The sequence below is a fragment of the Myzus persicae genome, unplaced genomic scaffold (assembly GCF_001856785.1).
Source record: "Myzus persicae strain clone G006 unplaced genomic scaffold, MPER_G0061.0, whole genome shotgun sequence".
Lineage (NCBI taxonomy): Eukaryota > Metazoa > Arthropoda > Insecta > Hemiptera > Aphididae > Myzus > Myzus persicae.
This window is the reverse complement of record NW_019104149.1, coordinates 2619-18077: the sequence shown is the minus strand read 5'-3', so window position 1 is coordinate 18077 and position 15459 is coordinate 2619. Positions and strand designations below refer to the sequence as shown.

At 31.1% G+C, this 15459-nt stretch overlaps 1 protein-coding gene across 2 annotated transcripts; it reads right to left on the bottom strand.

Annotated features, from left to right (window-relative positions):
• Positions 1 to 465: 465 nt before the first annotated feature.
• On the bottom strand, positions 466 to 13652 carry LOC111039287 (arrestin domain-containing protein 17). 2 transcript variants are annotated; one of them, XM_022322734.1, is made up of 6 exons: positions 13200 to 13652; positions 6886 to 7002; positions 5426 to 5646; positions 4540 to 4725; positions 1061 to 1246; positions 466 to 760 (listed from the first exon to the last, which is right to left on the bottom strand). In XM_022322734.1, the coding sequence occupies exons 1-6, from the start codon at positions 13318 to 13320 to the stop codon at positions 587 to 589; spliced, it is 1005 nt and encodes a 334-aa protein (XP_022178426.1). In that variant the 5' UTR covers positions 13321 to 13652; the 3' UTR covers positions 466 to 586. The 2 variants fall into 2 exon arrangements, with proteins under 2 accessions (XP_022178426.1, XP_022178427.1); XM_022322735.1 differs by having other exon boundaries at positions 5429 to 5646; positions 13200 to 13651.
• Between the last annotated feature and the right edge of the window lie 1807 nt (positions 13653 to 15459).

Below are 15459 nucleotides of genomic sequence, written 5' to 3'. Positions count from 1 at the left end.
GTGGTAAATGCTAGCTTTGTCACAGCAATAAAACCATAGCTTACCAATTGTTTAGTTGATATAATTTTGGTATTAAAATATTGCGGGTTTTCAATAAATCTATTTGTATGTATAAACTATTAAGTCTATACTACATGGAATAAAAATTCATAATTGTTCTATGATATATATTGTGTTACAGTACTAAATCATTTAATCATAGTGTAATATTCGGTGTTGTTGGATTTTCAATATTTTTTTGTTCATTAGAAACTAGAAATTGCTTTTAAAAACATTTTATATTTATTGAATTTTGTACAAAGTTATTACAAAATAATTTTATTAATTTATATTACAGTAATAATTACATATTATTACATATATTAAATATAGATTCATAATAGTTACATTTTGATATCAACTTTCAGAGATTAAGTTGATCAAAGTTAATCAGAAAAAACCAGGAATAAGTAAAAACAGATGAAATTGTTTAATTCAAATTCTTAAATTTTTGTTTAATATTAAATATTAAATATTGATTAATTTAAAATATAATAAGAAAATTGGTTAGTTGACTAATACATATCATTTTCAGTAATTAATTTAATCATTTAAAAGTCTTTTCTTCCAACCATGGTCGTAGGATTGGCAATGTCGATGGATAATGGGTCCCGAGTTTTCCATCGAATGATCCATCTTCGGTTCTAAATGGATAGGTACCCATCATAATAGGAAGTTGTAGTTTTACATCCTTTTCCATGTTATTCGGCGATATGATGAACTATAAAAAAATGTACAAAAAACGAATTATTATTTTGACAGAAAATAATAATATACTCGGGGGAAGTTTTTCTAAATCATTTTTATTCGTCCAAAGTCTGTATGGTAGTATGGTACGTTTCAAATTTCAGTTATCGTATACCTAGCCACTTATAATGCAAGTAATTAACTACTAATCGTAGTTGTTGTTTTTTTCCATTATTATTATATAAAGTATATTAACCCTTTTACTATAAACGATAATAATAATAAAAAAATTTAACCTTGATTATTTACTTGGACAATACATAAATCCACTTACATAAATATCATATTGAATGTTTATTAGATGACACCCACGGAGGTTTGTAGGCGGCAGTGGTGGCACGTACAGTTGTTCATTGTGCCATTGGTCCATTTCGTTAGGTCTGATTTTGTCTCTTTTTAACGAAGCCAATTCTCTGGTCTCCGATTGTATTATTTTACTCTTGGCAAAATACTGAATGGTCTGAAATGTATTGAGCACAAACGATTTAACTCGGAAAGTAACGAAGAAGTTAAGTCGCTTAGAATGCAATAAATAAGTTCGACCATAGGCGTAAATTAGTGTGGAGTAACCCTCCAAATATTTGTTAATTTTATACTTCTAGCAGCCCCCCCCCCCAAGTTTTCAACCATATTTAATCCAACCCGTTCAACAAAATATTTATACAGCTGATAGGTAAAAAAACATTGTTAACATTACAATAACACTGGTTTAACAGTTATTTTCTATACACCTGCACCGAAAGTTCAATTTTCGATAATGTTGGAAAGACACCTTTTTTCGTCAAGCTGGCGGTAAAGTGGAAATCCCCAAAAGTGCTGAGCGTAACCAGACACTGAAATCTATACCACGGTCCTTACAAAACATAAACTTTTGGTTACATCTTAATGTGGGTTCACACTGCACTGTGTCGTGTCGTGAACTTTCAAAACATGATACCACTCGATACCATAAATGAGTTCTTCATTCAATTTATATCAAAATAATATTTGAATTCATGTATTATCACTATTAAATCAGTAGCCACAAGTTCAAAAGTTGGATAAAATCAACTTCGTGGTATATAATATATTCGTGGGAACATCATGGTATTCGTAGTAGAATCCGTCAAATTGGTGGTAGAAACCAGATTTAACCACGTGATTGGACCAATCTGAGCACGGCAAATTTCACGACACGACACGACACGGTGCAGTGTGAACCCACCTTTAACTCATATTACTGCCTCCTTGCACGACGCGTACCTAAACATTTTTCTTTCATGTTGTCATAGAATCGCCCGGTTGTTGCATAGATCCATGTATTACCATTTACCTCTGCCTTGATCGATGAACTCAGAGGCGTGACGGAAAATAGAATCTATATCTATGTGTGGCTCGTGCGGGAGAGCAATTAATAATAATTATTTCAGTCTTGGGCGATATGCGTCTGGTAATATAAAATTTTGCTATTTCGATTTTCGAAAAAAATCTAACTTGTTTTTTTGCTGTACCAAATACAAAAACGAGAACTGTGGACTTTTTGCTCGAATTTAGTAAGTATGTTTTATATTTGGAGATTATTAATTTTCTGCTGTTGAGTTTAAAAAGTAACTAGTTACTAGGTACGGCCTATAGCTTATAACTACACGCAGGTACAAGGTACTTATCAAAAGTATAATTACCCAACAGTGGAGCCGAACGTTTTTTAAAAAAATTTTGTGGAGCGAAATATAAAGTTGTTAACCACTCACCACAGCAACAACTTCCCAGTTATTTAAATTTATAAGAAGTGAAGCAATCGCTTCACACAGTAATATATGAGTTCGGCGACACTGCTATAGGTACCCACTACCCAGCCATACTTATTCAATTAACCATAATATATGATATCTATATAGCTGTGATTATTCTATTAAACTGTCTATATTTTTTATTTATTTCAATATAGTTTTCTAAAGTACCTAGCAAACTTCTTGCAGTGAGCAACTAACAGTGTTCGGAATGTTCACTAAAAAAACAATTTCGTTCACGTCCGTATTTTTTTTAAATGAACGCGTTCACGTTCACTGTGAAAAAATGAATGCGTTTACTAGGCCGTTCATTAACATTTTTAAAATATTTTTAGAATAGTAATTAGGTACATTAAGAAAATATTAATAGTAAATAAAATAATTAATCTACATATTTTAAACATATGTTTATTAAATGGCAAATAAATTAAGCGTCTTAAAAATCATTAAAATATAAACGTCGTTTACGTTAACGTCCAATTAAAAAAAAAACAGTGACATTCGCTTATCGTTCACTGAATATGAACATGAGTTCAAGAACGACGTTCTTTCCAAACATTGACAATTAATATAGGCACACCGCGGCAGTGTTCGATGGTGTGAGGAAGTATTAGGTTCAAATCTGGGCAAGTTCTATAATTTTTTTAACTCGTCAAGTTGAAATTAATATGGACAAATTTAAGTTAAGTTTAAATTTAAAAGTTACTTTTCTCTTTTATGTTATTTGTTAAAAGTTAATTTGAAAAAATTAACTTAACTTAGTTAAAAATAAGTTACCTTTTAATTCGTGTAAAATTAATTATCATACCTTCTCATTTTAAGATTAACAAACAACATAGTATAAAAGGTCTTATACTATTTTTTTTTAAATGTTTGTAATTGTATTAATTACAGTAGGTACTTACATAGGTACTTAAATCAACTAAAAAATTCAACAAAAGAAGTAAATTATTTCAATGAATTTTTGTTACTTAGTTATTTACTCGTAAATCGTTCAATACATTTTATAGGTGGATAGTTCTACTTATTAGTTATTACTAAAGTTAGGATGTTGATGAACTAAAAAACACACAAAAATGCAAAAATGCCCTAAAAACTTCAAAAAATGATCTAAAAATCTAATTAAATAACTGAAAAAACGTATGTATAATTACTATAAATTATTTCAGAATCACTTTTTTATATCAGATAAATGCTCACAATAATAATTTGCTGCCTTTATCCATGTTCCCTAGTGTGCGAGTACGGGTTCAGGTGGTAAAGGAATTTCTATAGTTTTAAAAATTAATATTAATATATATTAATATTATTATATATTATTATGTTATTACTATTATTATAATATATTATTTATATTATTATTATTAATTTTTATTATTAATCACAACAAAAACCTCACAATAATAATATTAAAATGATTTTTTTCATTTTTTGAATGTTATACAAATGTTCTTCAAAATCTAAAATTGGAGAAAAATACCCCCGACATTATACAAAAACTACAAACAATGACCTTAAATTAGGAAAAAATGACTTAAACATTTTGAAGCATAACATTAAAAAAACAAAAAAATGCATTTATAGCTAAATATAACTGAAAATGCAAAATAAAATGAGAATATTCTGCATGAAGGGAGCATGAAACAAATTTTTATCTAAGAAAGCGATGTATAGAATCAAAGGAAAAAAATGCAAAAGTCATCAACATCCTAACTCTAGTAATTACGCTATTTTAATACCTATTGAAATCTTAAAGACAGAAATAATGCAAAACACTTGTGACAGCTTACAATTTAGAACCTACTTAGAATACAGAATAAAATAAGTAATAACATAAATAGTATTTGATTTTTCAGGCAATTATTTTTTATATATATGTAAAAATCAAAATGCAAATAAAAGTAACTCGTTAAGTAACTTAGTTAAAAGCAACTTAACTTTTTAACTCGTTAATGCCCAGCCTTGGTTTATGTTTCTTACTCACCTCCGTCAGCGTAGCTCTGGTCGATTTAATGGTAACTTTGCTGTTGTTGGTGACCGTAGCCGTGATCTCAATGGTTTCACCTGGCACATAGGCACCCTTGTCTAGGCACACCTGGCACTCGACCAGACCGGATCCCAGGCACATGGCCTTTGATAGTTTGTGATCGATGTCGCACCGGAACGGTTCCTGCGAAACAATAGTCGCATCGTTGCTCAGACTGATACCATCAAATCGCACCATCAGTACGATAGTAAAATGTGGCCTGACGTTCGATTGTCCGGTGGCGGATTCAAGAGGGGTGGAAACACGGAGACTATCACTCACTCATCCTACAAAAACCCATCCACTTTCAGGGGGACGTAGTCTCCTCGTCTGAGATTATCGGTTGTGTGATGGAACGTATTTTTTCCATTTTGGAAATATTTTATGGGTACGATAAAATTTTATTTACAAAATTTTTTTTCTAAAATGATACAGTTTGCGACCTTATGACGTATTTAATATGTATATGCTATATTATTACATATAATATATGTATAGGTAGATAATAAAAATGTTTTTCGATTTTTAATACCTACTCAAGGTGGATATATCCTTATATCTACTCAACATCATCCATCTCAGCGATTTAGGTGCGTGAAATGTAAGAAACATCCAATTTTATTTGTACATAAAACATCAGACCAAAGGGTAACCGATCGCCCCGCTGTCCTCCCCCCCACACCAATGAACACCTCGATGCATAATATTGCTGAATCCACCACCGGCAGGAAATGTTGTTACCTATCTAACTATGCAAGTATCTAAGGTACACCGTGCATAATACACAATTGAGTCATAGCATTATTATCATATTATTATTATTATTGCGTGTAACATGTTTTACTACAGATAAAATGGACGGCTCCATGTTGAGATCGATCGGGTTCATGACGATGAAAACTTGTTGGTTCTTGTGCGTGAGCGAGTTGGGCTCCCGGAGTGCAGCCTTGCAGTAGTACTGGACCCAGCCGGACTTTCCCAGGAACGTGGACGGCAGGCCCGGTGGCAGGCCGAGTTTAAACGGAAAACTGTGAATGCCTGGTGACAGCATCACTGGCGGTTGTCCTGCACACGCCGCGGAGGACATTTTAATTATTATTATATTATGATAATGTAACCTTGAAAGTTGGCGTGGTCGGAGGGCCATTCGTGTATAAGACCGTAGGCGGGCTTGAGAGTTTATTTATTTCTTTTTAATAGGAGGGTCGTCTTATTATTTTATTGACTATATTATATAATAATATTGTTTCATTCTTGTATACGTAATATTTTTCGTTCCAAAAACTATTAACATTTTTGAAAATATTTATTTTGTATAATTTTTAGTCGTTACATTTTTAATTCATCATTCCCCCATACGTATATCTTATTTTATATCCATAGGTGCATACGCCGATGGTACAATAATAATATGGCTTCTACGCATAAGCGCAATGTAAGGGGTGCTTGAAGGTGCTTAGCATTCCTAAATTTGTTCATATTAATTTACATTTTAATAGTCATTATGCAGGTATCCACAACCATAAGATAATAAAAAATAAAATAAAGGGGCTTTAGCAGCCCCAGTTTTTTCATTGAAATTGCGCCCCTGTTTCTAAGTTCTAATAAAGACCTAATGCTTGCCTCCAAAGTCCAAATATATCTAAAAACACTCTGATTTTAAAGATTCAATGTTTGTCCAATTTCTGGTCGAATCAAATTTTTTACGAGTAGATTATGAGTTATAAATGTTTATTTTAGATGAGTGAAGTGTAGTGGTGCACGAGTACCTCACATAATGTTGGTCCACACTACTCCATTCATCTAAACTTTAAAGTTTAAAACTTATAACTATAATTAACTACAATCGTACGAAATTAGATTCGTATGCATCTAAATACTTATAGTTAATATTCTGCTATGGAATATGAAATTTAAAACGTATTTTATCATTCAAAAAGTTAAAAAGACGATAAAAATAGTAAAAATACCCTACGTTTTTTTAGAAAAATAATTTTAAAAACGTTGATACTTTTTTAAAACAATGAGTTTTTTCTTCGTTAAATGAACATGATATATTAAAATTTGTTTCTTCATTTCTTATTCCAGATTTTGAAAGTTTTTTTTTTTAAATCACAAATTTTGGAGGACTTGAGCTAAAATGTAATATGTCCACCCTTATTAAGACCGCTGACGGTTTTTATTAGCGCTATTATAGTATCAATCACATGCATCCGCATTTGAAGGAACTTTGCTAAATTAATATTCATTGTCTTTCCTTGATATCTCGAGGAGTTATCGCATAATTAATAATATTATACATACCCGGTTCTCCGAGAAGTCTCATTCGAAAATCGATGTAGTTTTCCTTATCATAGATCCGCTCGCGACGTTTACTTTTCAATCGCACTACTCCTTCGCCGATCACATGGAAATGTAGGCCTGTTTCATAAATAAATCAAATATTATAAAATATGTCAACCGATTAATCCGACGACGGGTTTATAATAGTTATGGCGAGTATGATTATTATTTATTGTATGCATTATTAATGTTTACGATTTATGATCGCTGCAGTGATTGACCGACCACACGCTCTGTACCGTAGCAAATTTATAGTTTTCAATTATAAATACCTACTCCAAAGCTATACAATTTGTGATTTTGACATAATACATCTACTTATATATATTATTATATAAGGTTAATTGTGCATTTCATTTCATCAAAACTAGTCACGGCTGAGCTACTAAGGTGATGTTCCGTGAATCATTAAACCGCAGCCAGGCTGCATAGCACTTAATCTTTAGCAATTTTTTTTATTATGACAATAAAAATATTTTTTCATCCCGTTGATACAACCTATACGTATAATAAATAGGTATTGGGAAACAATTTATTATTATAGAGTTAGACTGTTTGTGATTTTGTATGGTTTTTGGTATAATCGTCAACATGTGACGTCAGCCATGTATCTCAAAAGCCGAGTGACAAACACTTTTTCAATTTTTTGAATAAGAACAAATTTATTTTTTCACATATTGTTAAAGAAAAACATAGTCTATCCAAAATTTTTAATCTGTAGAAAAATTTTTTACCGTCAATTAAAATAAAAGTACCTAAGTTGTGTTAAGTATTTTGAAGTTTTTTCATAATGTGTATTTCGGTAATGCATTTCCTCGCACAATTTTAATTCAGGGTACCTGCTGCAATATTTACTATAGTGGTACCTCTAATCGGAAACACACTGCAATATATGCTGATGATCAAAAATCAAGTAAATATAGATGCAAATAAATAAAATAAAATACAATGCCGAACATTAATTAAAAGAAACATTTTCATTTAGTTCTAACCTATGGGCTATGACATATCTACCTGTAATTTCAAATTATGTTTTAAAATTTTTAGCGCATGCAAATTCAAGTATTCAAGTGCAATGAACATAATAACCCAATCTTAAAAAAATATATAAATGTGATCAGTATGGTCACACGGAAAATAAACTGTCTCATCAAAAATATTTGGTAAGTAAATAGTATTATATAATGTTACTGCTGTCCCACTCGATGTTGCAACTAAAAATGGCTTGAAAAAAATAACCAAGGAAAAAAACTAACTTTCTATAGAATATTTTAAAATTGCATATTATTTTTGATATTTAAAAAAAATTGAAATTAAATGAAATAATTGTTTTCTAGACTCGGCTATTTTATCAGCGGCGTACAAAAAGTCAATATTTTTAAAAATAATATAAGTTAATAATTAATCAGAAATACAAAAACTACATTTTTATGCAAGTATTTACCTACAACAATGTATTTGTTTGTTTTTAAACAATATATGCTGACATTGTAATCGTGTGAATACATATTATGCATAACATATAATATAATCTTCAGTATGGGGGACGAGGTGACCGAGTGGTCTGACTCTTCCGCTGCGACGCAGCCGGTCGCGGTTCGATCCTCGGCCACCGGGCGGCATTTTTCTCCGGACAAGTCGCGGTGACCGGAGAGCAAGTGCTGCCATCCCCCACCCCCGGGGCATGGCAGAAACCTACGGGTGCCCCATTCGAAATTCTGCCAAAACAAACACACACGTGTTCCCCCTACCGTTCCAACAAACCATCAATACAAAAACCTACAGTACCTACTAATAGCTAATGGCCACAGTTGCCGGGCTCAGGATCAATAAAAAAAAAAAAAATCTTCAGTATGGAGTTATTTTTTACTTAGTTTTGCCGGGGTCATTTATTAGGGGAATCATTAATGCTATAAATTTGGTATGTTATTCGCGCGTTCTTGCAGTTCATTATATGGTCACTTCTCATTACTCACTGTAATAATTTATAATTATTATTGCCGTGCCTTGCACAACCAATTGAGAATTTAACGGATTCTCGTTGATTGGTCCGTTACAATTTTAACGATCCTCAAATAGTATCGAACGGTCATGCAGTCATGCGACTTGGTGATATATACTTATTAGTTATTACAACAACTAAAACATAAAGTCTAGCCATTATTATAACTGTAGGATGATTATATTATATATTGTACTGACGTTTATCGGTTATATAAGTATAGGTGCTTCAGCTAATTAATGACGGCGTTGCTTCGAAACGAATGAAAATAAATTGACATTTCAAAATAAGGTCATTTTGCGGCTTGTATACCTAAGTCTGTAGCAAGAGGTACAAAATGTTTTTCTATAAATAAAATTAGTGAAACTGCAGACACCGTGCGTACAAAATAATGTTGCATCACGTTTGCAGTGTCATGAATGTTACAATATTGTTGTTTTTTTTTTACCTTGTTTTGCTTGAAACCTACATATAATTATTCCGTTTACTCGTTGGTTGAGTATTGCAGGTATTTAGCTCAAAATTTATTGATGATCTTCGGGGAAAAATAAAATACCAATCTAACAAGTGGATACTGACTGGTTGGACGGGTGATAGGTATATAATATATATAAATAATAGATACAACAGTTAAAAAATATCGAGATATCTTGATCCTAGACACCTGGACACCGTGTTGTGATCCGTAAGTTTTAAAATAAATAATTTAAAAGATTTGAAATTTACAGCATAATAACATATTACTCTAATCCAGCCATTATAGGACATCCGTAGTAGAGTTGGATTTGTGGTGCAGTAGGACTAGATATAAAATTGCACATCATATTATAAGTAAGCATAAGCTAAACTATAGAATATGTTATTAGGACCTGCCAAATGATAAATATGAAAAAATACTAATTACAAAATAAGTTTTTAATTTTAAATTCTATTAAGTCATTATGTTATTCATCGCAGTCAGTATTAGGTGAGATTATGACCAGACTAGCCTGATCCATAGTTTCGACGATGTAAGTAGACCTGTTGCTAGCTAATGTTATATTACCTAAATCTGGATTCAGTCGATGGCCGTACCAATAATATTACAATATTTTAATCTAAAAATATAATTTAATACAGCAATCTATCAAAGTGTGTAGGACGTATAAGATTATGTTTATTTAAATGGATATTCATTCATTTATCTTTCAATCGGCAAGTATGTTATTTTTTTATTAAATGTATCATACCTAATACACAATGTTCAAAAAAGAGTAGGTATTATTAATTATCTATCATTTCAAATTTAAATTTAAATTGCTCTCATCTCAATATTACAATCATATTTTTATTAGTTGTCCAGTATATTGTCCTCGACGACCATAGTGCTTAATGCCTATAATAATTAATCTATAGTTATCAATTAAAAACTACAAATGTACAATAAACTATTGATCTGATACTTTCTTTTTTATTATTTACTTAAATGTTCACGCAGTTAAAAAATCTTATTTTATACTGGTTCTGCTGTTGAAATTGTACAAGGACTGAAATTTTAAATAATATTATACATGCTCACAGAAGACAGAAATCAAGACATCGTCAATTTCCATGTTATACGTTAGATGGCCTAATGTCGTTAGGTTATGAAGGTCAAAAAAAAAAAATAAACTGACAATTATTAACCACGCCTCAAAACTTATTGTGACACTGCAGGCACAATAGGCACATATTTTACGAGATTTACTTAAGACATACATAATATTATGAGGAATTAACTACGATAGATTATTTATAATATACGAGTAGGTATCACCTACATGGCTATATAATAATTTAATACAATAATGTGTGTTTACTGTTCAATTGTACATTTTTTTTGTACTTTCTAGCTCGAAGATTAAAAAAAAAAATTACTTAGTGAGTATTTACTATATATTATATGCATTGTTAGAATTAATTGTTAATTAGATTATAATAATTTTCAATTTTTAATTCACAGTACCTATGACAAGTAGACAGGAAAATATACGTATACCTAACTGAATAATGTGCACATGGCACATCACCCTATGCAGGACTAAATACCTTAATTACATTTCGGAAGGTGGCACCTTTTGAACCTTGTTGATTTTTTTTTTTTCAATACATTTTAAGTTTAATGAACGATTTCTAGCGAAATAATTTGAGAAGCAATGAGAATCATATTATATTAGTTATCATTGATCTGTATGCGGTAAAATGCTAATTGCTAGAGCAGTGGTTTTCAAACTGGGTGCCGCGAGTATCCACTAAGTGTGCCTAGGTTTTTCCATAAATTATCGATTGCATTGAATTGTTCATCTAAAAAAAGGTCAGTGAGCCATGAAAATTTTTTGAAGTGTACGGTGTGTCGTGTATAATAAAAGTTTGAAAACCACTGTGCTAGAGAGTAAAAACATACCAAGTTCAATAGTACTCACTACTCCTATTAGGTAGTAGCTAGGTACTCGCGTACTCCCTACGATCGTTTACGAGTTTTCACATATTCTAAGTTCTAAAAAATAAGAATCCTAATACGCGCAACATTACGACTTTTTTTCATATTTACTCTCGTGATATCTCGCGTGGTAGTTCTCAAAAATAAAAAAAGTTTAATTTGAATTGATAGATTAAAAAGATAACTCTGTGAACTGCAGATTATAATATTAGTTCTCAAAATTAAAAATTTGAACGCTCAGTAGAATTTTTTTTATGTATGCATAGTATCGTAGTGCGTAAATAATATAATATCGTTACTCAAGTTTTTGTTTGAAAGACTTATTACTGATACTCAAACAACACATTTTTTTTCATAAAGAAATCTGTAATTTGTTCACAAGCGTCACTAGTGCTCTCCCCTCGGGTCTATAAAATGTCTATGCCGCCTACAATAATATATAATATAATTTATAATATATCGCATGTATACCTACCCGCCTTGCTTCTATATACATTATTAACAGACGTACATACAAACGAATCAGACGTCAGACATGTTTAGGCAAGTTGTTAAACAATTCACATATGTAGGTATTGTGATATATTATAATATTATTTAAATTTATAACATTTCATATAAAATATATTATAAAGGAATTCAGAATTGCACACAGAATTTCTGTAGCAGCAATTACCTACAATGGATTTCGGGCATTCGCAAGTCTTTTCAAAACGAAAGTTTTAAGCCGACAAAACGTTCGGTTTCCGCGATTTGCACTTCGCAAAATACAAGACTATACGGTGTATAAGACACTGCTGTAGTGAAAACAAAGACGCGCGCAATAATGCGTTGAAATTATATCATATACCTATATACTGTGCATGTATATATATAATATATATTAGATAGGTACGAGTCGACGAGGCGTGTGCCGGGCTGCAGGTTTTTTTTACGCCTACTCCGCCAACCGGTAGGATAATATAATATTATACACTTTCACTCACGGTTACAACACATATTATATTATTATAAATTATAATATTATATGTACTTATAGAGATTTTTTTTCACGTACTCATACATGTAGATACATATACATATATATTTTAATAAATCGCGATCGGCCGAGTGACGGAAAATGCATTCCGTCGGACGAGGAAATCATGTTGAAGTAGGTACTTATAGGTAGGTACGCACAAGTAATATCTATTCATACTTGTCAAACATATGTTTTTATGAATTTCAATCAAGTAGGTGGTTAAATATAAACCTACGTTGAAAATGAACCTTCGTGAATCGTGGAGACCTCCATCATCGGCTACATCAAATTTTTTTTATACTGCTCTGTGACTATAATATATAGGTACGTTTTTACATGAATATTGCATTTAAAATTTATTGTAAATTTAGCGGAGCTGACAGAGACGATACAGCTATGTCAACATAGAATTTATACCGTAAAAGTATTATACTTGGGCCTTTTTTCACAAATTCGTGCTTTTAAAATAAAATCACGAATCGAGTATTTAAAAACTGAACAAGTACCTATGATGGTAATATTTTACAGACATACCAGTCTGTATGCCAATCATATGATACCATGACATATATGTATGTACATTATACATATTATTATTATGACAATATGACGTATGAATAGGTAGGTACCCAGCATCCTTATTATTGCATATAGCGTCTGCCTGCAGCTAAGGTATTATATTTTAGTGTACCTATTATATTATTATTGTTTTTTATGTTACAAAAAATAATTCGTCTGCGACAACGATGTCTGTTCGTCTTATTATTATGTTATATTCATATTATTATATTTACCCAAGGCCTGCGTGTCGTCCTTGAGCTCCACCAACACTCTGCCGCTAAGAAACTGACCCGGGAAATACAACAGGTTGGTGTTGTCGAACAACACTACGAATTTCTCGAGTTTTCTGGACATGATGGATATCAGAGATAGGTATAATACAGGTACCTACGTCCGGCGATGTCAAAATAAAAATTCTCGACGGAGGTTGTGATGTAATTACTTTTGTGTATCGCGATACGAAAATAAACTATATTATACGTTTTATACTATTATTATTATTATATCCTCTAAATAACACGGACGTGATGTTACGATATCATCGTGTAGACAAATAATATTATAATATAATATCGCGAACGAAGAGCAACCGCCGACGTGCGCACATCCTCCTCCGAGCACCGTAACGCGTTCACTATTTTATCATTATTATTATTATTCTTGCTGGACCGAGGCAAGTTACGGGGGTATCGTTCACTATTATAATAATACGCGTTGCATGGTACCTAAGGTATTGTCTGTCCGCCGACTGCAACGACGCGTCGCGGCCTAGGACCGGTCTGGCCCAGCCCAGAGACACCTGACCGTCGTCGATTATACAGAGTGATTCACCAGACATGACGTAATGTGCTCATTTATTCGACTCCTGATTTTCGGATTTTTTTATGTACTTACTACACTTAAAGACCATAAGAAACTAGATTTTTCCTTAGATTTTTTTCGTTGCTGTTCTATCGGTATGTTTATCCCCATTTGTTTACAATATTTTAATGATGAAGATGTATATTATTCAAATTCTCATTTTGTAATTTGGTATACTTTATTTTTTATTTTTCATATATTATATTGTTTAGGAGTATTCTGTAGCGGTACGGACTGTTATTTTTTTTAAATGAAAACCACCATTTAAAAACAACGTACATACTTAATATGTTAAAGAGTTGATATTTTTTTGAAAATGTTGATGTAATATCGAAATTTCAACGAGTAGTTTAACAGTTCTCATTTTTATTATTCTTATTTATTTATTTTCTTACAATAACAATGTACAATATATCAATATTACATTAAGATTAACAATGAACACTTTAGTTTTGAACATTAATTTGAATAGGTACTTAAGGATAATATCAATGATGATAGATTTAGAATATGCACAGGAGCTATTATTAGATTTTTTAATCCATCGAAAATGTAAAATGGCAATATATTAAAATAATTAATAACTAATAAGTAATAAGTATAGTAGACAAAATATTCCATTTGTATTATATTTTATGTTAAACCATTATAAATCGTCAATGGTAAAGTAAAGTGTAAGAACTCTGAAAGTAATAGTTTGAATATCTATTTCGATACGTCGAGTACTCGAGTCAACGTTTTAAAAAGTCCTACAATAATAAAGGTTAGTTTAGATTTAAACAAAAAAAGGTTTTTTATAGCCAGATGATACTCATTATAAATAGTATAAAAATATTTGTATTTGAAAATTTGGTATTTTGATGTGGATGCTTAAAAATAAATGGTAGGTAAGCATACTCGATAATCACCCTGTATATGGTAGGTAGGTGGGTATATTATAGTCTATACATTAACCTGCATACGTGTTATATACTTATATACTATTCCGAAGTGTATATTACCTATTTGTTAATTACATATATGATATATATATCATATATATTAAGTACACACACAGTATTGCAGCTGTTGCGAACTGCTGCAGTCGACTCATTAGCAGTCGGAACTAGAGGTTTACTTATTTAGTTATCCATAATAGTCGACTGTATATGTATAATGTATTGATGTTATTATGGCCAGGCTGTTGTTGGGATTATTTAATTTTCAGAGAATCTTAACTTTTTCTGTAGATTATCTCGTGAGACATGCTAAAATAAACCAGATCAATGTTAGGTAGGTAGATTGGAGACAAAAAATAATTTTAATGATTTTAATACGTATTTTGAGTGTAGAGTGAGTTAATAATTAATAAATGCATATGGTATAAATGATATAATAATATATACATTATACATAATATTATGCTAATAAATATACTGAGTACTAACCATTAGGTAATTAAAATTAAATAATAATTTATTTTCACTTTTCGTGAGACTACTTATTTACCAGTTATCGGAGGTATATTTTTGAATTTTCCTTAACACGATTCTGTATAATTAAATTAATTTTATATTTATGTGCAAATGTGCAATGTTTCCAAACCGCATACATTTTACAACTGTAAATCCAAGTTACAAAATTATTATGTAC

Bases quoted from the DNA above. Each gene is read 5' to 3' on its own strand.
- LOC111039287 (XM_022322734.1), bottom strand. From the start codon at position 13,320: ATGTCCAGAAAACTCGAGAAATTCGTAGTGTTGTTCGACAACACCAAC. The intron at 4,726-5,425 runs GTAAAACATGTT...ATTGTTTCGCAG, and splicing joins AGCCGTCCATTTTATCTGTA to GAACCGTTCCGGTGCGACAT. The intron at 1,247-4,539 runs GTGAGTAAGAAA...AATACATTTCAG, and splicing joins CCAGAGCTACGCTGACGGAG to ACCATTCAGTATTTTGCCAA.